The sequence below is a fragment of the Stylophora pistillata genome, chromosome 2 (assembly GCF_964205215.1).
Source record: "Stylophora pistillata chromosome 2, jaStyPist1.2, whole genome shotgun sequence".
NCBI lineage: Eukaryota > Metazoa > Cnidaria > Anthozoa > Scleractinia > Pocilloporidae > Stylophora > Stylophora pistillata.
Window position 1 is genome coordinate 13,998,201 of NC_142520.1, and position 24,443 is coordinate 14,022,643.

The following is a 24,443-nucleotide window of genomic DNA, read 5'->3' on the forward strand; positions in this document are numbered from 1 at the left end:
TGTCCGTTTATGACGAAAAAATACAGTTAAAATACACTCACGTCAGAAAAAAGCGATTGAGTGTTATGTCCATTAACTTGTACCTCCTGCAAAGGACTTTGAAATTCGTTAAAGAAATTCCCACCTAAGCGTTGTGACCAAGTCACTAACCATCGGTGACTTACGTTTATCCTAAGTCTGATGAATTGCGTGATGAGTGAGAATGAATTTGGTAAAGTGTTCACAGCCGTGTCTGTACGTTGCGTGCTGAGTAAGTACGAACTTTCCTTTGTATCTTGGTCAGGTTCTAGAGGCAAATAGGGGATGATGAGGTAAAGATATCTTGGTATTAGAATATCCTGAAACCAGGCCTTCGCCAAAGTAAACCAGAAAACGCGATAATTAAAGGAGCCCTTTCTAACTTATTGAGAAAGTAAGGAGAGAAACTCCTGCTCTTAAGTCTTATCGTTAAAAACTGATTGAATGGTTAAATGAATAAATGAATAAAACTAAAGGATGAAAAGTATGTTACCTTTTTCCAATTTCTATAGGATGCAAAATTGGTTGGGAAAAATTAACCACAGTGACGAAATTTTTGGGTTTTAAATTGTTATTCATGATAAAAAGATCCCGTCGACTACGGCCAACAGAAGGCAAGACAGTAAACACTTTTATGAAATCGGTTTGTAGAATTTTTGCGAAGTGTTCTCTGAACTATCACTACATGATAATGTTGGCCCTTTACCATTGAGCGCACGTTGAAGTAGTGAAGAAAATAGTTTGGCTAGAAATGAAAAATGTGGATGTGCCCTTTTGTCTCCTAAGTATTTTAGATGTAAACAAACGCATTTTCTTTGTCTTTGCTGGTATCACATCCAGCTTATCGCTATGAATGTTAAACACTGTACCATCCTGTTCACTTAGAAAATCACTTATAAAATGAATGACATTAATAGAAACATCCTTATCGATACGATTTAGAAAAATATGTAAACATGGACAAACTAAAAATAATTTTTTACATGTATTAAGTCGTCTCTTGTGTGGCTTCTCAGATACATAAATCTTCAGGAATAGCAAATGACGTGAGCTGTAGCTCGTTTTGTCCACAAGGGGAGGAAGGTTGAGCAACTTTTCGTCGATATAAGAACCAAGGGTTGGAGAGAAATAGCGCGGCAGATGAGTCATCAGTATTTGAGGATCTTGAAAATAAAACTCGTGTCGTTCTTTTGAAGGTTCTCCTTTATTCTAGTTTCTAAATATTTTACCAAAAAAGGAAAAATTCTGGTATTTAGCAGGAATCCAATTTAAGACCCAAGGCAGCATAGTTTTCAAGCTTCTTTTGAGCTTTATGCAATAAAATATTTTCAGGACGTCTTCTGGAATTAAGTGCTGCGTGCTAAGAATCATTTTATGATAAATCCAGTTTCCGGCCCATCCTCATATAGCTGGGAATAAAAACAAAATAATTGTTTTATGTCTGTGTGTTTGGCACTCACGGACTGGTCGCGGACGGTGTTCAAAGATTCAGGACGTCTGACATTATGAAGCTTTCACTCAAACTGTGTGAGAGCGTAGCTGTCCAGATAAGCTTTCGGAAAACAGACAGCTGCCTGAAAACTATCTGTAGCTTTTGTGAAATTAGCATGTGTCCTAAGGCTTGGACCAATAGTCTCTTTCTCTGATCCCTCATTTCTCTCGATCAAACGTATTAGAACAATTAAACAGTGCGAGGCAGTGAAATAATGTTTTAGCAATTGAATTGCAATGCCAAATGGTCTATCTTCTAATTGCTCTGATATCCCCTAATTTGTAGAATATTGCAAAACATCTTCTAGACGTTCACGCAACATCTATGAACTAAGTTAAACGATCGAAATATTGTAGTTTTCAAGACGTTTAGCTAGTTTCACCTTCTAGATAGATTTTTTTGCTATTCTTTTACTTTTCCTTTTGATTTTTTAATTATTTTTTAAAAATAAACTAGTGAGCACCACTTCTGCAAACAGTAGTTGCAAAACTTCTTTATTCCCCGACGCGTTTCGTCTAACTGTCATAGACTTCTTGAGGGAATTACGGGGGCCAATGACCATGGAGGCTTGGCCGAACAGGAATAGGCGAGGTTGTGAAAAATTTTAAAACGACCCCGCAAGTATCACAGCTCTAATGACTGTCGCTTTAAAATAAAGGAATTACTTACATATATACTTACTCACCACCACCCTGTAGAAATGAATTAAGCGTCACTCTTGTTATGAGGTCGTCTCGACCTTTTACAGAAAAAAAAAGAGTGACTCTTTAATTTTTTCCCGAAAAAAGGGATTTGGAGAGGTGTTTCAAGGTAATTTTTGTAATTCTCGTATTGCTTTCGCTTTTGTTTTTTAGTCTATGTTTTTGTTTGTTCGTTTGTTTGTGCGCTTTCCAAGCCAAAATCGTCTATCGGGTAAGCTTCCTGAAAGGACAGCGATCGGAAGTTTTGTTCTGCTGCACTTTGTAAAAACCTGTCGCACTCTGTAATAAAATTGTCGCACTTTGCAATAAAGAAAGTTGTCTCACTTTAGCGGAAAAAAACTGACCATTACACTTTCTTATAAAGTAAGTTATCGCCCTTTGTATTAACACTTACTTGTCGAACTTTGTAATAAACTTGGTATAAATGCTCAGAGGGCGAGTATACCCAACGATCAAACGTCATCCTTGTTAATAGCGACAATCATAACAATAATGATAACGATGATCATGATAATAATAATGATGATGATAATTCTCGAGTTCATCCCTCCGTTAATGTTTTTCAAATTAATTATAAAGTAAAACAACTGTTATTACAAAGTGCGACGGCTAACTTTATTTCATATGCGTTCGTCTGTTGTTACAAAGTGCGACAGATTTTTTTGTATTATTATTAAAAAGCACAGTAGGTGTTATTATAAAGAGCGACAGAACAGCTATTAATCACTACAGATATTGTTGAACGCGCGGTGGTTACAAGATATTGGCCATGGGAATTGTATCTTAATTAAGTTACAACTTGAATTGAGTAAGATCGCAGACGCGTACAAGTATGGAAAATTCAAGTGAGACTCTATGCATACCTTGTTCTTTTATCTAAATGAGCACATCGAAGTTTTATCAAATTGAAAATAAGAGTTATCTTACCATAGAGTGTAAAAGTTCGAGTATAAATAGCTGGATACGAGAATGATAGAATTATTAAACGATTTAGAGGGAGAAGGCGAGTGGGGTAGGGGAAGGAGGTGCACAGGCCTTTGACAATCAACCCCATCGAAATACACATCAGGTGATCTAACTAGACGGTGAAGATATGTTTTGACCCGGCGAATTCTATGGTAGAATCTTATTCGCACAAGTGCACTAAGATATTACTGAATCAGTGCCTCCGGCGGAGAAAAAGATATGTGGAGTTAATTATATGCGACTTTTAGTTGCATGCGAAGTTAATGATATGTCAGTTTCAATCAATAGACTCACTTGTTGGATGAAAGATGGTAAATTTCCATTAGTGTGAGATGAAGAGATGGAATACTCAAATAAGCTTCTAGCGGACAAATGCTAATTTGTTTTAGGTAAATACCGTTGAAAGCAAAGGTCATGACCTAGATCTTAGAGGATTTAAAACATATTTTATTGCCTCATCATCATCTGCAGTTCTATCACAAAATTTAAACTTAATAAAGCTCTTTTCATTTCGTGTATCTCTTGTTTTAGTTAAGTAAAACAGTGATCTGCACCTGGTGAAAATAGCGCGAGTCCTATTGGTCAGTTTACGATGAAAAAAAAAAACATCACCATTGTCAGAGAAAAGCGACGGAGTGTTGTGATATCCTTTCCATTCTACCTCTTGCTAAATAGTTTAAAATTCTTTGTAAAATCTGCAGCCACACATGTGCTGCTACCGATTCACAAACAATTATAGGGGTACTGACATCTACTAGCTGTAACCTTATAAATTGGGCAAAGAGTAGGATCCAATCCGGTAAAATGTTCATAGCCCAGTCTATGCGTCGTTCGCTGAGTAAGTGCAAGCTCTATTTCGTTTTGTTCATGCTTTAGAATTATGAGGGAGGTTGTAAATGATAGGATATTACGCTTGTCAAGAAGTTCTTGTTCAGCTTTCTATGGACAAAAGGAAAAGCTCTCAAAACTTCGGCTTTTAATACAGTTTTATAATGTTATATTTTAGTTTCGATGCGATACATGACGTTTTGATTATGAAGAAGTGCTTTTAATCCACAACTGGTTTGCTTTCACGGTCTGCGCAACAGCTTTTAGCAACGATTTCAAGGAAAATAGGACAACAGTAGCTTAGAGAATATCCTCTTACGCTGATATGACAAAATGTCATGATGAAGACACTTCTCTGATAGATTCCGAAAATAAACGAGCATAAAGGGTCAATTGCTAATTATCCTCCTCTGAGAGCGCTTGCGTATTTGTACAAATTATTAGCTGATTGATTTTGCAAAAAACAGAATGATGACCCAGAAGACATCTGCCAAAACGTAGCTGAAAAAAAAAAATAACTTGAAAGGAAAGCTAAAAAATGTTTTTATTCAGTCGACATGATTTTCGTGCTCATAATTAGGATTACGATTTATCTTTTAAAATTCATTGGAAAAATTAAACGGAAACAGATGAAGCAAAGAACTATCCTGGACTGATCTCCAGAAAAAAAAAAAAATGCTCGTACATCCTGATAGCTTTAAAAAGAAAAATCCGATATTTTTCTATGTAAGAGTCTACACTGAAAAAGATACAAAAGAAAAAAAATGAATAAAATAAATTATCTGTGGCGGTAACATACTCCCCGCGTGTTGGAAGTATTTATTCTGAAAGACACTCTTCCACGTGGGCACGCTTCACGAGTTTCCCTTGACTTCGGCCGATCGCACAACATTTCCCCCCCCCCCCCCCCCTCCAGGAAAAACTCTCTAGACTATTCTAGGGGACCGCGGATTTATTTAGGCGTACAATCCAACACTAGAACTAAGTCTTACACTTGAATGCTATAAGTAGGTTGATGCCATTTCTTTCGAAGAATGAGACCAGGTGAATATTTTTGTATTTACATGTAGCGAATCTAAATGTGAGTTGTTCCCATTTTTCAAGTTTTTATACTCATGAAGAATGCATGCCTAAATTTCAACGTTTTGCCATACCTATGGTAGGAAAGGCTCACCTTAATATGGTAAGAATATTGATGATCGTTCAACTGTTTGTTTCATAGTTAGGTGGCACGGTATTGTCCAGTTTACGTCTTTGACTATCTTGCACACACACACACACACACACACACACACACACACACACACACACACACAAACGCACACATGCAAACGGTTCAAATTCAGTCGAATGAAATTAAAAAAAAAGCTCGCCTAGAGCCAACTTAATGTCCCCCAATAATATAGAAGGCCGTTAATGTCTCTCGTTTCTTTTTGAATTAACATACATCGCGATCTTATTTATGCCATGATCATTTCCAATTCTCTCTCTGGCTACTTTCTTTTTCAAAACTTTTAGCTGTGCAAGTTTCACACTGATTTTGGTGGCAGAGTTTCAGTTATGAGAATGCAGATGTGTTTCTTTTTTCTTCTGCAGTTATCCTTACCTTGACAATGCAACTACAAGGAACAGGTGAAGCAGTGTAACTCCCACTTTATTTATAGATGTGCATGAACTTGGACTTGATGAAATATGATATCGGACCGATTCATATGAATAATCAATTATCGGACTACCTAATAGCACGGAAGATCCCCAAGTGGCTTGCAGTTCCTAATTCGAGTCGATGAACAACAACAACAACAACGAACACAATAATAACAATAACAACAACGAAAACAACAAAGTTTGATACTATTTTATTTTTTTCCCTAGAATGCCAAAATATCTGTTTCAAAAATTCCTGGTACACATTCACAAAATGGGGAAGAGCTGAGTGGGACAACAGTGAAATCTGCCGCGACCAAGGGGGTGACTTAGCTTCCATCGAAACGGAGGAAGAATGGAAGTTTATCAATCAAGAAATTAAAAAACGTAGTACTTGGAATGTCAGTGCATGGCACATTGGCTTAGAAAAAAGGACAAACGGGAGTTGGACTTGGAAGAGTGGTTCACAACTGAATATTTCAAAATGGCGAAATTGTGAGATAAGTGGTAACGGAAAGTTTGCAGAAGTATCCAAGAATGGTAGCCTTAAAGCAATCCTCGAGACCAATTCCAAAGCTTTTATGTGTGAAATTCCTGAAGGTAAGACCGCATTTTAACCATAAGACACCCTATGAGTCGAAAGCTGCACGCCCAGCTAGCACTCGACCTGGAGAAAAATTCTCTTTCAAAATACAAAGACATATGTCACTGCTCAAAGAATAAGGATAATCTAACCTAAGTTGTCCGTCTGATAGATGTACACGGTGAGTGCGAGCGTGTTGTAAGTCATGATAGCTAAACACGAATCCAACTTTCAATTCCTTTTTCAGTTAGGAAAGGGGGTAGTGGGTTAATGTTTAAACACACAGTTCAATCTAGTAGCATTTTTTTAAAAATACAAGCACAAGTTTTCTTTAGGTGATTTGGTAATTAAAGGGAAAAAATTTTTTTAAAGGCCCATTTCCAACCGAGATGCCTTGCGCGCCTGGATCATTTTTCTTATATGAAAAATACGCTATTTTCCTCGTTGTTGTGGAATCGCTTTGACATCTTGTTCCATCTTACTAATTAGGGGTTACAAAGTTCCATCTTGGATCATGTGCGAACAGCAAACTATCGTAATATCCATATCAGTAAATAGTTTTTAATTCTTACCTCTATGACGGTGTATTTTTTGTATGACGGTGTAAAGCGTCATTTGAAAAGTTGATGCCGCCGAAGAAGCGGTCTAGAGGAAGGCCGAGTCTGCCCGGGTCGGCAAAGGTTTTTCTGTACAAATGTATTGATTGTTCCTACGATGGAACTAGAGACTCCGGGTAGATCTTTTCGAGGTGAGAATAATTATTTGACTCATTTTTACTTGAGATCATGAGATATGCACGTAATTGATCTCATTTGTACAAGTCATTATTCTATAATTGAAATGCGTAAAGTAAATCAGATATGGCCAATATTGGTTATTTGTTTATATTTTAATTAGTGTTGAGGCCGAACAATTTCTTTCAACATCAGGTAAGCTTTGTACGAGTTTTATACTCAGACTCGATTTATGATTTCTCAGTCTCAAATATATAGCTACAAATTTGTTTACTGTGTTCTTCACCAAATCTTTTTTTTTTTTCTTTTTAATAGTGTTTTTTGAATGACTCTCAGAGTTCGCCATTTAACAATAGCGCGATTCCAAAACAAAAACAAACGATTGCAAAGAATCTCGGATGGAAATGGGCCTTTAAGTAGTGGACTCACCGAGCAAACCTTATAGTATTTTGAACGTATTGTCGCGAGATGACCGTCCAAAATGGTTCCAAAATCTCCACATGCACAATGGTTAATTAAAATGAGAGCACTTTCGAGATTGGAATGCGACAATAGAGAAATGTGTATAAGTGGCATAGATCAATCAAACGCTATGAAAAAAATAACGTGAAAGATAAAACAATCTTTATGTCCCAAGGCATGCATACTGGGTGTTTTAGAATTGTGGTGGTCAGTATCATCACAGCTACTATATTGTCATTGTCATTATCTTATCATCATTGTCACTATCTCAATTATTATTATTATTTACTGTCATTATCAACGTCACTATAATTACCGTTTTAGTGACAAATATTATTTTGACTATGATCATCATTACCATGAACATTGCCATTGTTATTGTTATTGTCATCATTACTACTATTATCATTATTATTATTATAATTATTATTATTATTATTATTATCATTATTATTATTACTATCATTATTATCATCGTCGCTATCATAATTACTATTATCATTACTACTTTGTAGTATGCCCAAATACCTCTTTTAAAGATTCATGGTACACATTTACGAATCGGGGAAAAACATGGAACAAAAACAGAGAGATCTGCCAAAGCCAAGGAGGAGACCTGGTTTCCATAGAGACAGAAGAAGAATGGAATTATATAACTAAAGAGATTCAGAAACGCACTATTTCCTGTTATCATATTGGTTTAGAGAAAAGGGATAACAATTGGACTTGGTTAAATGGAAGACCGCTGACTATCTGGAAATGGGAGAAAAACCTGACATATAAACTGGTAGCTTCGATTTTAAAGAGCTTTAACGGTAGTAGTGGGGTATTGGAGAATGTCCACAGGAATAAACATGGAGCTTATATTTGTGAGTTTCATAAAGGTAAGGCAGAATTTGTAATATACTTCTTTATGAGATACAATAAATATATGAAGTTCATATATTTTGAACTGCGGTATTAGATACGTATGATGCACAATCCTCGCAGTAGATAGCGCTATTTATGCAAAAGCGAAGATCAGACCTGAAAAAAATCAGGCTTATACGGGACTCGAACCACTGACTTCTGCGATACTAGTGCAGCGCTCTACTAATCACTTATCCCTATCACGGGTTTATTACGAATCAACTTAACGGACTGCTCCCAGTTGGCTTGTTAGCTCAATTGGTAGAGCGCTGCACTAGTATCGTAGAGGTCAGTGGTTCGAGTCCCGTACAGATTTTTTTCAGGTCTGATTTTCGCTATTGCATAAATAGCGCTATCTACTGCGAGGATCGTGCATGATACGTATATTGCTTCATCATAAAGATTGAGGGGAAGGGCACACCCAAACCGCCAAGAAATGATAAAACTACCATTAAGTATCCTGAAAATTAAAACCATATAGAAAAATAAGTTGCTTTGTACTCGAAGGTTTAATATAAAGCTAATATGAATTGGGAACAGGATTGGGCTGAAAGTGTAACCCAAGTGGGATATTGAAATTGTAATCTTGGTAATGTTATCATCACATAAGTAGATTTTGCTTTTGTGCTATAATGAAAGCAATGGCAATTCATATGGTTTTGTCTGTGCAAGTAATACTAAACAGTGTATGGATTACCGTTACTTACTAGTTGTTCGATGTTCGTTGGCAGGTTTAGGATAGTTTGTCCGCTATCATTACAACTATCATGAGTAACAGCAGTTAAAAATAATTGCAGATTTCTGTTTTTTTTTTTTATTTCAGTCATGTCTATGTTTCTGTCAGACGTTTTAGGGTCAGTTAGTATCTATTGCCAAGATTCCTAACTTTTATAGTCATTTCAAAGTTTTACTATTCGATCAATTTTATCCGGACACTTTCCTTGCTACCTTCAATGTTTTGTAAAATTTTCAGATAATTTAGTAAATAAGATGATAATTCTGCACCTTGTGTAATTATAGCGGACTGCTCGGTCAGCCTGGCAAAAATTGCATGAAGGCAATCCTCTCAAAAACACCTTATATTTCGCAGTACCTACGAGTCTATTGTGTTCCTGAGTGTCATGGATAAAAAAAAAAATAATAATAAAAATAAATAAAAAATCTGTTTGCGGACAAAATGCGGCAGTAAATCGTGTTTACTTCGTATTTGTCGCAAATACTATTTTGCTTTCTTCTAAGAATTAACGAACTCGTTTTCCTCGCCTCTATGACATTTTTTTGACGTTTTCAGTCACTGGACACTACCAGAAGAGAGGTGACTCAGGTAGTAACCCCTTTAAAATTATAAAAGTAGGTTATGTAGCTGTCCAAAAAGTATTACTATAGGTTTAAGTTGCAATTTTCCGGTAAACTTAAGCGATTCTTTCTTTTTTCTCTAAATTGTCATATCAGTGGTAACATCGTCACTCTTACCATCACCTGCGGCAGCCTCAGCACTTTCCGCAACAACGTGGACACAACCATCACTATCGCCCCTGCTAACTTCATCATCGTTACTAAGGAAGTCACTGATGCAGTCGCTGTCGCCCTCGCACTCGTCCTCACCTCCACTTTCAACCTCTTTCTCGTCATCGTTCTTACTCTCGCCCAGCGTCTTGGCGTCATTATTGCCGTCACCGACGCCGTCGCCATCACCGTCGTCCCTCCCCTTGTCCTCGTTCTTACTCTCGTCCACTGTCTTGGCGTCGTCGTCACCGTCATCGTCGCCGTCGCCGTCATCGTCGCCGTCGCCGTCATCGTCGCCCCTCCACATATCCTCGCCTCCGCCTTCGACTTCTTCCTCTTCCTTATTCTTACTCTCACCCACTGTCTTGGTGTCGTCACCACCGTCGCCGTCGCCGTCGCCGTCGCCTTCGCCATCGCTATCGTCAATCAGGTCACCAATGCAGTCACCGTCGCCCTCGCTCTCGTCTTCGCGTCCACTTTCAACCTCTTCCTCGTCCTCTTTCTTACTCGCGTCATTACCGCCGCCATCGCTATCGCTAATGAGGTTACCATTGCAGTCACCGTCGCCCTCGTTCTCGTCCTCGTCTCCAATTTCAACTCCTTCCTTGTCCTCGTTCCTACTTTCACCCACTGTCTTGGCGTCGTTATCACCGTTGTCGTGGCCCTACCTCTTATCCTCGCCTCCAACTTCTACCTCTTCATCGTTCTCGTTCTTATTCTTGCCCTCTCTCCGAGCTTCGTCATCGCCGTCTCCGTCACCGTCTCCATCGCTATCGTTAAAATTATCATCATCATCGTCGTCGCCGTCGACGTCGAGAACAATTCAGAGGCTGGTGTGTGTTTTCATTTATCATAGTCCCTGTGCTCATCTTTTGTATGATCTCTGCAGTTCATTTGAGTGACTGTTACTTTTTCCTTTATTTACTTACTGTTAATCCCCTTTAGGCAAAAGAATATGTCACCAATCTTGCCAGAATAGATGTCACCAACAAAAGTTCCTTGCAGGTATTTCATTCTCCTTCGAATGCTCATTAGAGACTGGGGTCTATTCTTTGACCCACACTTAGGACGTGTGCTTAGCATCATTTTATCACCTCACCAAAAAAATTTCATGTTACTACAGGAGGCCATGGAAGTTTTCGAAGACTTCTTCACGGTTATTGAAAACATTGCAAGACCGCCAAGCGTACAAGAGACTGAAACGAGAAGAAAATCAATTTTCAAGGTGGCAGTCTACTTTGAGACACTTGCTCTTAACTATAGCAAGTACCACCTGATTGGAACGAAGTCTTCAGAAGAGATGGAAAGCAACAAAATGGGTGAGTGGGATACGACCGTCTTTTCAGATCAAGGGTGATATACCACTTGTCTATCCACTGACCTGGTGAGTTGTTGACAATGGGCTAACTTCTAGAATGAAATCATCAATCCGTTCCCGCCTTTGAATTATTGTTTTTATCAATTACGGTAGAGCTTGTGACAACTCTTCTCGACGATGTTAGAGAACCGTATCTTTTGAGAGGTAAAGTGAAGAAAAGCTCATGATCATGTACATGCATATGACCCACTTTGAATCCAGTGCGAAATGCCTTGGTGCGTTCACATATGTTATTTTTAATTCCATATCAGCTGAACCATTCCTATTCTTTTTCTGTCAGTACTGGTCATTCAAAAAGCCTACCGACAAAATGCCACTGAAATATATTTCGAGGAACAGAAACTGCAAGCAAGCATGAAATTTCCCTCTAAAAATTTTGTCAACAATGGTTTGTATTCGTTATTTTTTTTTACTGTTAATGTGCAATTTGTCTTTGCTTCTCCCCCTCCCCCAACTTTCGTTGTAGCGAATTGCATCTGCTTATTCAATATAATTTTTTTTTTTTTTTTAGTTTCTCAAATTTGAAATTCTTCTCTTTTTTTTCTTTCAGTATCACTGGTTGTTGGGATTGTGTACAAGGATCTCCACGAAATACTTCTTACAGAACAAACCATCAGAAATGAAACAGGAAGAAAAAGGTGACATTGCTTCCCTAAATTTCCCAGCAAGATGTTGCTTCCAACATCTATGCCTAAAAATAGCATTTTGGGTTCAACATGTTTGTTGCAAAATTATCAAACCCTGTTGGAGGGAGATTTGTATGCCTGTTAGTCTCCTTTTAGATTAGCCTATCGTCTAGGAAATTACCATAAATCTAGCATTGGTTTGTAGAGGCTCTTAGCTTGCCGTATCCCTCGCAAATACCTTACTCTCGACCATGTATGTCTCATTTTATATTTAAATTATCTTTATAGGATTTTGGGTTCCAGAATAATGGCTGTAGCTATGGATCCAAAATCACACAAATTACAAGAAAATATCATCCTCAAGTTCAGAAACCTCGAGGTAACAGAACCAGTGAAACTAGGAATAGTTGGTCTGTGTTGAGTTCATTCCATGAATATAAAATATGATTTTAGGTTTATAAAGAGGGAGAGAAGAAATGTGCGTTCTGGAGTGGCTTAAGTGAAAGGTAAGATACTGGAATATGTTACTTATTTTGCCCGGCAATAAACTAATTCTTGATCGCAAATTAAGTAGACAACCTAAATGAATATTGTGAACGTATTATTTTTTCGTAGATATTAACAGTTAACAAAAAAATCAAAAGCAGTCTTTAAAGTGTTCAAATTCTGAACCCGCAAGGAGTAGGATAGAAATTTAACCTTTTGATGAATTGTGTGTTTTCGTTCCGCTTTCTTTGTTCCCTTCAATATTTCTTGCGGTTTTATTTTTATTTTTCCCTTTGTTCTCAGCGCCGACGGATTTTCAGAGACAGGATGCCATGTTGTAACATCCAAAAACAACTTACATGGAAAAGACACAGTTTGCAGTTGCAATCATCTGACCCATTTCGCCGTATTAGTCGATTACAACGGTATCCAAGGGGTAATAACTGAATTTTGATCGTATCTTCAACATTCGTGATACAATCCCTTTGAGTTAATCAACATTCTATTTTATTTTAATAAAATTTGTGTCACAGCTCACCAAGGAGGACATAACCATATTGGAAATGATCACGTACGTTGGATTAAGCCTTTCCATGACGGGAATATATTTGACAATAATTGTTTATTCCTTCTTAACGTAAGTACTATAATCGGACTATAAATGAACTTAAAAACCTTAATCATTATAATGATGATGATATTTGCAAAAAATAAGAAGGAAAAAAATAAAGATAAATCAAACCCCCTTAAGTAGCAACCGAAATTAAAATGCCTCTGGTAGTATACCGTTTAATGAGCATTGTGTGTTATATATGACGTTTTGTTTTGTTTCGTTTGTTAGTCTGTTTTTGTTGTCTTTCGCTTTCTTTTTTTTTTTTACAAGTGATGTTCGTCAGCCTCTGTCTCAAATACGATTGAGCCTCTCTGTGGCCATCGGAGCTGGTCAGATAATCTTTCTCGCCGGGATAAACGCCACGGAAAACGAAGTGAGTCATATTTACATCTATTTTTTTAACAAACTATTTTAATTGCCTAATATATTCTGTAAACAGGACAACAGACGCTCTCTTTTCCTTTTTTCATAGGTTGCTTGTGTTTCGGTGGCAGCTTTAATGCAATATTTTCTGATGGCCGCTTTCTGTTGGGTGCTGGTCGAGGGAATTTATCTCTACCTGTTTGTTGTGAAAGCTTACAACATCGCCGAAAAGATGCACATGTATCACGTCATCTCATGGGGTATTTTCATTTTAATTATTGTAAATTATCAGTACCTTTGCTATTTTGAGTCACTTCTGATTGGATGGGTAATTCCTCGAACTGCATTGATTTTCTCTTCGTTATGTTTAGGTTTGCCCATGATCATGGTTGGTATTTCACTCAGCATCGCTGCTGGAGAAGAAGGAATTCAAAGCTATACTGGTGATGAATAGTAAGAAATTCCTGTAATACTAGTTTCTTCTCGTCTTTAGGTTTTCTCTCTTTTTACTGAAATTCATGTTGTTTGCGTGTTTTTACCTATATTTTGATTTATATGTGTTTAGACTCGGGATTGAAGAGGGGTTATTTGTGACAATCTACATTTATTTTTTTCCTTTTTTTTTGTTTGAAGTTGCTGGCTATCCTCGACTAACAAGCTAATCTGGATATTCATCGCATTTGTGGCGTTCATTGAAGTTGTAAGTCGACGATTCGTCATTTTACTATAAATCAACAGGACTGACCGCTGCTGAAGATTTTCTCTTTCTCCTTGCAATATGAAGGAACTCTAACCATCTGTGAAGCTTGTAAATGCATAGCTTACCATTACGTTTGCTTTTGTTGTCCTGGAGCATCGGAGCAGTGAATTCAAAGCTCCAAGTTTCAATTTCTCACGAAACTCACAAGTTTTCTTTTTAACACGCTCGTAACAAGACATAAAACATTCTCTCTCTCTCTTTTTTAATTTTTTTTTTTTTTTTTTTTGAGATCTTACATTTCTGGTTGGTTTCAGCTCAACATTTTGATACTCGTCCGAGTCATAAAGGAGATGACACGACTGGTACAACAAATGGGGAAAGATGACCATGTTATGCAAATACGGTGAGAAATAAACCATAACGTTTTACCAAACATTAATTAGAGGTTAACAACAAGCAAGATAAAGAATACACAGCTTCAGAAGGGACTGCTCAGACATTGAAAATGCATTGTTGTATAAGCTAGTTCTGAGGTATCTATATCATAAACGATGAGGCGATTAAAGAAGCGGGCGAGCAAAAACTTCGACTAAAAGATTAAAGATTCCACGAGCCATATGCTGTTCTTCTTTTCCAGACTTGGCATAAGAACATGCGCAGTGATGATTCCGCTGCTGGGCGTTACGTGGCTATTTGGTCTTTTGTTACCAGTACACAAAGCTTTCGCTTATATTTTCACCATCCTCAACTCTACACAGGTCAGCTTTTGAGTAAAACTGTGGAATATCAGTTTATCAGTTTCTTTATGCATACTAGAATGCTCAGACAACTTATTCGCCAAAGCTAGACCCTCTCGCATTGAATTTCATGAAAGGGCACTTCAAAAAGAACTGTAACTTGCTTTGATTTTTATACCCTTTTTATACCCTTTTTTCATGAAGACGTTTTATGAGAAAGTTAAATGTATGAAATGCCTCATACGACCCTCTACTCCTGCTTAGCAGCATTGAAAATTTAAAGTCGTTCTTAAAATAGTTTTCTGTTTTAGGGTTTCCTGATTTTCGCCCTCCACTGTTTTGGAAACAGCCAGGTAAGAAGGATATCAAACTGAGGATACACATGAAGAGAATTGCCAAGTTTTGAATTAAATAAATATTTGAGTGTTCAACATCCGATGTTTTGTCGCTTGTTCATCTACAGATTAGAGAGCGATTTAAAAGGAAGATGAACACCATTTTTCCATCTAAAGTCGATCATGGAAACTCCGTAAAGAAAACCCCACAGATTAATCCAAGTGGCGCCAGTGATATGTGGGCAGTTGAATTGCAGTCTTTCAATGAGTAGCTCTTTATTTGAGAAAAATTATTCAATCGACTTCATTACAGAGTTGACGAAGGTAGACCGTTGATTAGTCTCGATGTGTTAGTTAAGTTAAGTCATCCTGACTCAACTCGTCAGTCATTATGATGATTTCATAAATGATTACGTCGTCGGTAGAGTGCTGGCAGGTGGTGAGATAACAACTGTTAGTCTTCTTTGATCACGTCCGTCACTCGTCTGAAAGTCACTTATGTTTTGATTTCCATTAGTCTCCGCTTCAGAGGTAACTAGAGTAGCTTGAAGCCGACGTTATGAATGAAAAAGATAACCCTTCGGCCTTTGTTTGAATGATTTTTTATGAATAACCCTAGGAAGTAGTAAGTAACCTTTTTTCGAGTCTCTTAAATTGTCTAATTACGGTTTAGGATGTTCAGTCTGGAATCATATGATATCATCGAGTATCGAAGCTCAGCATTTGTCGCCATTATAGCGATATTTCTGAAATAAGATAACCATAATGTTTGTCCTTTACCATTAGGTACTCGTTAAATTGATGACGAGAGTAGTTTGGCTAAAAGTGAAAAAATTGGATGAGCCCATTTACCTCTTAGGTACTTTAGAGTAAACTAACGCATTTTCTTTGTTTTTGCATATATCAAATCCAGCTCATCGCCGCTATGAATGCAAAAAACTCTACTGTCCAGTTCATAAATAAATATTATTTGTGAGATGAATGAAATTAAAGAGAAACACCTGCATCTATATGATTTAGATAAATATGTAAACATGAAAAAACTAAAAGTGCATTTTCATCTGTATTGCATCACTTGTTGTGTGGCTGTCATAAACCTTCAGGAAAAGCAAAGAACGTAACATTTTGCTCGGTGTGTCCACAGGGGGAAGAAGGACTGAAAAATTTTTCGTTTATGTAAAAAACTAAGGGTGGGAGAGAAATAACACAGCAGATATGTCAGTATTTCAGGATCATAAAAGTAAAACCCGTGTAGTTCCTTCAAACTTTCTCCTCTCCACTAGTTTTGACATATTTGCGAAAAATATTTTGGCATTAAGAAAAATGCAATTTACTACCCAAGGCATCTTCGTTTTTAAGTTTCTTTCTAGCTACACACAATGCGACGTTTTTAGGCCGTCATTTGGAAAGAAATGCTTCATGCGAAGAAGCTTTTTATAAAGATCCAGCTTCCAATATCCGAGAAAAATAGTTTTTTTTTTTTTTCAAGAGTGTGTTTGGCACCTAGGAGCTGAACGTGGACAGAAAACCCTGTTTACATTACTGCATTTGGCAGGATGGCATTTAATATGGCTCAATTATTCGGTGACAAAAAGGTTATTTGCCTTTCCAAGGAGTCAATTAAGGTCCAGAAAGCTCCCCCTGTGCCTAAAAGCAATCCAACTAATAACTACAAACTAAACTTCTTTGAAAGCCGCTTCGTCCCATTTTCAGAGATGTACTCTATGTCGGGATTTAATAATTTTCCCAAAGGCAGAGTAAAATAAATCTTCTTGTAGGTCCAATTGGAGTTTAGTAAAAAAGACGAACGACCAAGTCTTCATATTAAATAGCAGGGGTACTTTAGCTTTGCGCATTGTATGTAGAAGATGGTGTCGTTCTTCGTGGTTATCTAGTAGATAATGAATCTTCAATCTTTTTATCGCAATAAACTACAATTTAGAGCCTGAGAAGTGATTAACCGTTTATTTCTCTCTCTTTATTTTCCTAATTCATTGAAAAAAAATATATCCCACCGTATAAGATATTTTTAGGTTGTGCTTCGGATCCTTGGCTATAGTTCACTCAACTCGTTTGTGCTCCTCTCTGTGTTGCATGCAAATTATACATAAATAATGATGATAATATTAAAAGAGAAAAGTTAACTTTAGAATCAGTAACGTCTCATGAAAAATAATCACGTGCAACTGCAATACCTAGTTACCAAGACGATCATGTTATATTTAACAATTATTCCACTCGCGCTTGTTGGATATGAGATGATAGATAGCCAACGAGGCGCGTAGCGCCGAGTTGGCTATAATCATCTCATATCCAACAAGCGCGAGTGGAATAATTGTTTTATTAAAAAACGTTAAATTAAATTATTAGTTTTTATTAAATTTTACTAAAATTTTAGCTCCCTTTTAATTTTAAGCTCACACGTACGCTTGCCATATTTGTAGATTATGGTATATTGGCTAATATACCATAATGGCTAAGCCAATAAAGAGTCTTGAATTGCATTATCTAATGATCTAGTTTTTAATAATCTCAATTATTAATTAATAATTGAGATTATTAATATTGATAGATAGCCAACGAGGCGCGTAGCGCCTCGTTGGCTATCTATCATCTCATATCCAACAAGCGCGAGTGGAATAATTGTTAATTGTGAGATATAAGTGACATAAATGATGTGCAATGGCGCTGCGCGCCAGGTATAAAAATAGATATGTCATCTTTGGATCCCCGCTGGTTTAGGACAAACACTCTGAGTCTTTACAAGAAGTTGTATGCGAAACGTGTCAGAAGCAAGACTATTTTCGGTCAAAAAATGCTCTAACTTTCTAAAATGGTTGCAACTAACCATTGCTGCTGGGGTACATGTAAAAATGACTCAAGATATCCAGAAAGATTGCCAGATTCCCTTAAAGAAATGCTTAAAAACGCTCGGAAAGCCTTCATAACATTCCCACAGCCGAAGCATGACTTGGAACTTTGTCAACGCTGGGTAAATGTGTGTTCTAGAAAGAATTTCTCAGTTGATAGTGTTAACTATTATACTTATATCTGTGCTGTACACTGAAATCCTTGACAAAAGCCTTTTCAAACCGCTTTTTTGGAAACGTTACATAGACGACATCTCGCTATGGAGTACAAACAAAGCAACAATAGAACGTTTCATTGAAAAAGCAAACAATCATCATCCAACAATTAAATCTACGGCTGAAATTTCCGATAAGGAAACAAAATTCCTGGACACCTAGATCTACAAAGGCGAACGATTCGAAAAGGACGCAATCCTTGATGTGCCGTACTCATTTTAAACAAACTGACACATTTCAGTATGCACACTATAGTTCCTGTCACCCACAATGAGTTAAGAAAGGCTTAATAAAAGGAGAGGCCTTTAGACTTCTCAGAACAAACTCCTCTCAAACAGTATTCTAGGAGAAGATTTCAAATTTCAAAGCACATTTGCGAAAGAGAGGCTACTCAGAGGCCCTCATTAACACAACCCTCTCAGAGGTGAATTTAAAAAATAGGAAACTAGCTCTTCAACAGAAACCGAAGACGAACTAACGAGTCTTGCCTTTTATTACACAATACCAACCATCATTGCCAAACCTAAAGCAAATTCTCCTGAGACACTGGCATTTGATAGAAACGACCAGTACTGAGCGAACTATACAAAAATCCGCCACTCGTATCTTAGAAAAGAGGACGATCACTCAAAGACGTACTCGTGAGAGCCAAACTTTGAATAGGCTATTCTAAACACGCGCTGGGGAGTCGTGTAGGCGGCCTGTCAACTCCTTTTTACATTGAACTGTTAGATCCTTATGTTTCACGCGATCGACTTACTTTCCTTTAGTATCTTCGCCTGAAGCCATTTTCCCATTTCACTTCAATCAAGTACATAATGTTTTCCCGATTTGAGGCAGTCACGAACACGTGCGATGAGGTCTGCTCGTTTCCCGCTTAATTTCAAGCCTCTACACTTTAACCCACGCCTAAATTGTGTGTTTTTATAGTTCTCTAGGTCTTGTTCGAACTTTGAGCCAGGAATACCGTCGTTTTGATTTAAAATACGAGCTTTAGAGACGTTTGAACTACAGATGAGCGCATCATCGTCCATATTCCTTTACTCGAGAAGCTTGATTGTTTATCCTAATTGCTCGGGGGGGGGGGGGGGGGGTCAACATTTTGTGACGTCACAAACGCGCAGCGCCATTGCATATGGTGAAGACGTCAAGCTTCATGAGCAAGAAAAACTCTATTATTCTTCAAAACTATGCATTTGTAAAATAAAATGGAATTTGCTGGTAAAATTTGAAGCACTTGGCTAATTACGGGAAGAAGTAATTTTAGAATAGGAGTGCACCAATTATGACGGGGAAGAACTACTCTGTTTCAGAATTAACACGCAAACCAAACAGCCGAAAAAAAATGATGTTACGACTTCTTGAATGCGTTTGTAAGGTTCCAATGAAGTCCGCTCGAGCGAAGGAAAAGTTCTTTGTTGGAAAGATAGTATTTCAGTTGATGGATGGTTGAAGGTATAACAAAAAGAATTACGAGACTTCTAGACAAGTGTTTCTAAGAATTTATTTCAATCTGACGGATAAGCTATTGTAATATTCAAATGCCTTTTATTTGTTTACGTTTCAGTTAAGATGCAGAATAAAACTCCAGATGTCAATAGTTTGCGTGACACTCAATTCTACGTTCAGAACCATTGCCATAATAACGGCTTTATAAAAGCTTGAATGCTGCCTTAAAAAAAAAAACCTGACAAGCTTAATTTATTCTTCAAAAGGAGAAACTCTTTCAAATATCAACTAACAGTATTCTTGCAATGATCTCAAAAATATTTGATAGATACCATACGGACACAACCTTATGATTGCTTGTAGGTAATTCACGGATCTCCACACGTCTAACTGAAAACGAAGTCGCGAAAATTCAATCTACAAAAAGACGGATGATTTTCATAAATATGCTCTATTGTTAGTCGCTTCATTATGTACAGGTAAGTATAAACTCGCGTGTTACAAATTAGCTCTATTTATGTTACAAACTTTTTTGCGCTATAACGGCGAAGGATTTTTCTAAGTTTTGTTTTCTTTACATCTGCATATCCCACAGATCATATTAAAATGGATTTGTAAAACATCTTACAGAACTTGATTATCACATTGCCGATTTGTAACTGAAACTATCCTAAAAAGCCGATTTAATACGTATTTTGGTGTTTCTTTACTAAGAATCGTATTCTTTGTCCTACTCGCGCACTCATTCAATTTTTTCAACCATCTGCTCGCTAAATTAAGGAAAACGGTAAGCGTAGTTAACGCGCTGTAATCGGCTTGAGATTCTCGGCTGCATTTTGGCAGACTAATGTTTGAATTTCCTTAAGTCGGCTTGTTGCATTCAACCCAAAATCACCTCGGGTACAGTTTGGCTAAGGAAGGGCTTTTTAAGGATATGTGGTACTAGTCTAGTTTTCCACGAGAAGAATCGCCTGGCATGACAGTTGCATCAGTCAAGCATAATACGAAATGAATATTATGCTTTGAAAAACTTAAACCTTCTGCGAGATATGTTTTGACCGCATACTGGGGAAATATGAAAATATGAATAAGGAAAGCAGAAGCGTAATAGTGTTTTAAGGAGCTTAAACTTCAGGAAAGAACTCTCCGCAGGTTTGCAACCAAAATAGAAATCCGTGCAGACAGGTTTGCAACGAAACGAAATGCATGCAGATATGTAACAGGGATAACTACCAATGTAATCTGCTATACAATGGAAATAATTACACAAAAATATGCAATTCCAACACATGTAATCTGGAACGCAGCGGAACAGAATGCCTTCAGACTTGCAACCAGCGATTAGATTTTTGTTACATGAAATGCAACTCAAGCAGCTGTGACCAGAAGTGTAACGCTAAAAAATGAATTTTTATAATTTAGAAAGGCACTCTTGCTCGTCAGACTTGCTGTAATGCTGATGGTATTTGCTGTCAGACATGCAGCAACCCAGACTGCAAAAACACTTGCAACCGAAAAGTAACTCGGATTACGTATCAAGTACCATTACCACTGGCATTTCCTTGACAGTTAAAGTCACAGCAACAGAAGAATAAATTTACAATCTCAAATATCAAAGCCGCAGCGACTCGGCCTTGTGGTGAAGATTAACGTATGATTTTTAGTCTAAAGATAAGAAATAAAACTATTCAAGCCATTGAATTAAATCATTCTCAAGCAAACTACTTTGCGAAACAGGACAAAACTTACTGTTGAGATAAATATTGTCCTAAATTACTTCTTCCATTCGATCTCATTTTTTGTCAGGTTTTATAAAGATCGCATCTGCAGAGAAATACGAATTACAATTCTCGCGTCTATAAAATACGCCTCTTTTTCTAAATAACTAGCAAAAGTTACATTTTCTTGTATAGATAATTCGGTAAAATGTCATCATCGAATTCTTAATAGTTAATTAGGGAGATTGCAAAGCCGACATTTAGAACAAAAGCCCTTCGTCCAAGTGACAAGTGTATTGATGGTGTTAAATATCGTACATTTCTCCTATTCTTAAAAATAAATTAGTTTTGACAATGGCCGGAAAACGTTACTTAAACTACCAGGATAGTTTGATTTATAACAAGCTTCTTTTTCAATCTAAGGTTCTTTACAAACAGCGGCTGGATCATCCCACGGTTATAGAAGATCCAAAAACATCATCAAAAACAGAAGAATTGGTAAGCATTGCTAAGTGTTATCCTTCTGACATGTATTTATTCTATGGCATCATACTTTCTCTTGTTACTGTAGTCGCTATTGTCGTTATTATTGTCATCGTTGTTTAGTGCTATTATTATTAGCACGACTATTATTACTGTTATTATTACTAAGAAGTGATTTTGTTTTGTCATATTTGGTTTTTTATTTTGTTTTGATCCTTTTCGGGAGCTTTGTTTGCTGTTTGCTGTTTTCAACTGTCTTTTGATTATTTTTTTTTAAACATTCCAACATGGAATGAATGGTGCCGAACTGTTGGCTGTCGAACCTCTATCCACTTATGCTTGAAAATTGCCAGTCGAAGCAGCGATCAAAGGCACGTTTTAAGCAACGGAGCCATTGTCTTGAGCTCAGACATGGATAACGACTCAGCTTTCTAAGAAAAAAAATACCCTTCATGGTAATCCATGTGCTTTGTTGCGGGCTATACACTCGGCTGAATCAAGCGGCTGAACTTCTTGGTTCGCGTTACTACCAAGACACTAACCATCATAAGGTTACACGGAAAACTACTTACACTGTAAACAGGCTCTCTGACTATATTATGGGAAATATGCTCTAATAATGAACTGCTTTCAAAATTAGCTGTGAAAGACAATTATATACTAGCAAAAAGTGCATCAAATGACTTTTTCCAAGAATTATCCCCACCACAGGTGGCCCAGGCTCTGTCACAAAATTTGATACTAATATCTTCACTTAACTCGTTTACATGTTTATATCTTATGAGACGACTAATTACTTGTATGAGTAGTACTCGCATACGAGTGAAAGCAGCATTCACATCGAGTTTTACGATCATTGGCGACAACTTCGCCCTTAAATGCGAAAGCATAAACACACACACACGCACGCGCACACACACACGCACACACTCACACATATAGATATATAGGAATTCTGTGTTTCGATTTTCCGTATAACAGTGCTCGATACATAAAACTAGAGCGCAATATATGTTGATTTTATAAAATCCCCTGATGAGTGAGCAACATGAAACAGTCTTGTAATGATAAAAACGTACTTGTCGTATTTGTTTTATTAAGCTGGTAGAACTGTGGCTTAACTCTGGTTGCCCTCTTTCAGGCTGGTGCAGACACAGGCCGCCCAAGCTCTGTCACAGGCTCTTTCACAGTGGATTATTATAGAGTTTGTAAAGTGGTTTATTTGGACTTGCTTTTGAGCTCTATAAATATAAAGTTGTGTGAAATGATAAAGGAAATAAATACTTACCTTCATACATAGTAGTCTGTGTTGTTCTTGTCGCGATTTCAGGCCGTTTTGATGTGTTTCAGCTCAACATCCTAGCACTACCAAGTAAAAGGGAAGGTAGGAAACCTCTGTTTCACACATGCTCGCCAAAATCGCTCGAAAAGCACACTTAAATACTTCCACTTGAATCGAAACTTGGCAGCACGAAAGCCAAATAGTTGCCCTTCAAGTTCGTGAAAACAAATCCCACAAAAGTTGGGTTGTGGAGCAACAATCCCAGCAAAAATCTCAAAGTGACCGCCATTTCAACGCCGTTAGAATGCGCGTCCATCAAAACCTGTGCAGTCAAAAGTTCGTTACGACGCGGTCAGCCTGGACAATAGCAAAATTAGGCCTAACGGGTAGCCCCACGGTATGAATGATTTAGTCAGAAATAAATACCAACCCACAAGTGGAGGGAATATTTTGCTAAATGGCTTGCTGTTTAGCTAAACATTGGCCACAGTTGACAATAGCCATTCAGCAAAATATTCACCCCACGTGTGGGTTGGTATTTATTTCTGACTGAATCATTCATATCGTGGGGCTACTGGATTGGTGTTGCGCTGTCCATTACCAAACAAAGTGGATAAAAAGCTTATAATAACAAAAGAAAATTGAAAAAAAATATGTATGTGTCTGTGTGTGTGTGTGTGTTCATGCTTTCGCATTTAAGGACGAAGTTGTCGCCAATGATCGTAAAACACGACGTGAATGCTGCTAAAACATGTTGGATAAAGGCTTACGATAACAAAACAAAATTAAAAAAAAAAAATAGCTAAAAAAACCGAAAAAGTTAAGTTCAATCGTAGATTCACGTTTCTAATAAATCGAGGATAGCTTTAGCCAATAACTTAAAAGACCCTTCCTTTATTTAAAGTATTTACACGCGTGTATACGGGATATCTATGTTCCTGTGTAGCAGGTGTTTTTAGGAAAACCCATTTAGCCCTTAAATTAAGCCTAACGGGATTCCAACCTTAGAGATTTTGACCCAATGAATGAATCCCACACGATGTGAAATGAATGTGGCCTAATGTCGCCTGCATGGTTAACGATGTGTGTGCGTGCTTTGTAACGTTCTGTGCCAAAGCCGCAGGGCGCCTGAAACGGGCATAGTGGGGCCCCAGGGTTCTTTAATTTTGGATCTCTCCGCGGAAAGTTTTCTCTAGCTGAAAACACTAGTGTGCCAATCTTCTACCTGCAATACTTCTCAAGGGATACTTGTCGAACGCTGAACTTAGGGGAATCTGGGCGTGAAATGATCATCACCATGAAAAAGTCAGTTATGCGTTTAGAATGGGCATAACGGTCATT

At 37.5% G+C, this 24,443-nt stretch overlaps 1 protein-coding gene across 2 annotated transcripts; it reads left to right on the forward strand.

The window, feature by feature from the left end:
* LOC111346521 (uncharacterized) lies at positions 1 to 23,090 on the forward strand. 2 transcript variants are annotated; one of them, XR_015996715.1, is made up of 24 exons: positions 1 to 250; positions 5,602 to 5,637; positions 5,881 to 6,252; positions 7,947 to 8,315; positions 9,793 to 10,679; positions 10,792 to 10,851; positions 10,970 to 11,165; positions 11,505 to 11,612; positions 11,775 to 11,862; positions 12,139 to 12,229; positions 12,304 to 12,356; positions 12,640 to 12,772; positions 12,870 to 12,973; positions 13,220 to 13,322; positions 13,422 to 13,572; positions 13,684 to 13,765; positions 13,946 to 14,012; positions 14,327 to 14,415; positions 14,650 to 14,770; positions 15,061 to 15,102; positions 15,213 to 15,408; positions 19,983 to 20,098; positions 21,761 to 21,835; positions 22,962 to 23,090. XR_015996715.1 is itself a non-coding variant. In XM_088748970.1 (21 exons), the coding sequence occupies exons 1-21, from the start codon at positions 181 to 183 to the stop codon at positions 15,354 to 15,356; spliced, it is 3,366 nt and encodes a 1,121-aa protein (XP_088605096.1). In that variant the 5' UTR covers positions 3 to 180; the 3' UTR covers positions 15,357 to 16,158. The 2 variants fall into 2 exon arrangements, 1 of the variants encoding a protein (XP_088605096.1); XM_088748970.1 differs by lacking the exons at positions 19,983 to 20,098; positions 21,761 to 21,835; positions 22,962 to 23,090 and having other exon boundaries at positions 3 to 250; positions 15,213 to 16,158.
* The last annotated feature ends 1,353 nt before the right edge of the window (positions 23,091 to 24,443 follow it).

What these genes read in the sequence shown, in the direction of transcription:
- LOC111346521 (XM_088748970.1), top strand. Translation starts at nt 181, where the DNA reads ATGAATTGCGTGATGAGTGAGAATGAATTTGGTAAAGTGTTCACAGCC. An exon ending in GATGGAAAGCAACAAAATGG is followed by an intron (nt 11,166 to 11,504) that starts GTGAGTGGGATA and finishes TTTTTCTGTCAG; the next exon opens with TACTGGTCATTCAAAAAGCC. An exon ending in ACTGTTTTGGAAACAGCCAG is followed by an intron (nt 15,103 to 15,212) that starts GTAAGAAGGATA and finishes GTTCATCTACAG; the next exon opens with ATTAGAGAGCGATTTAAAAG.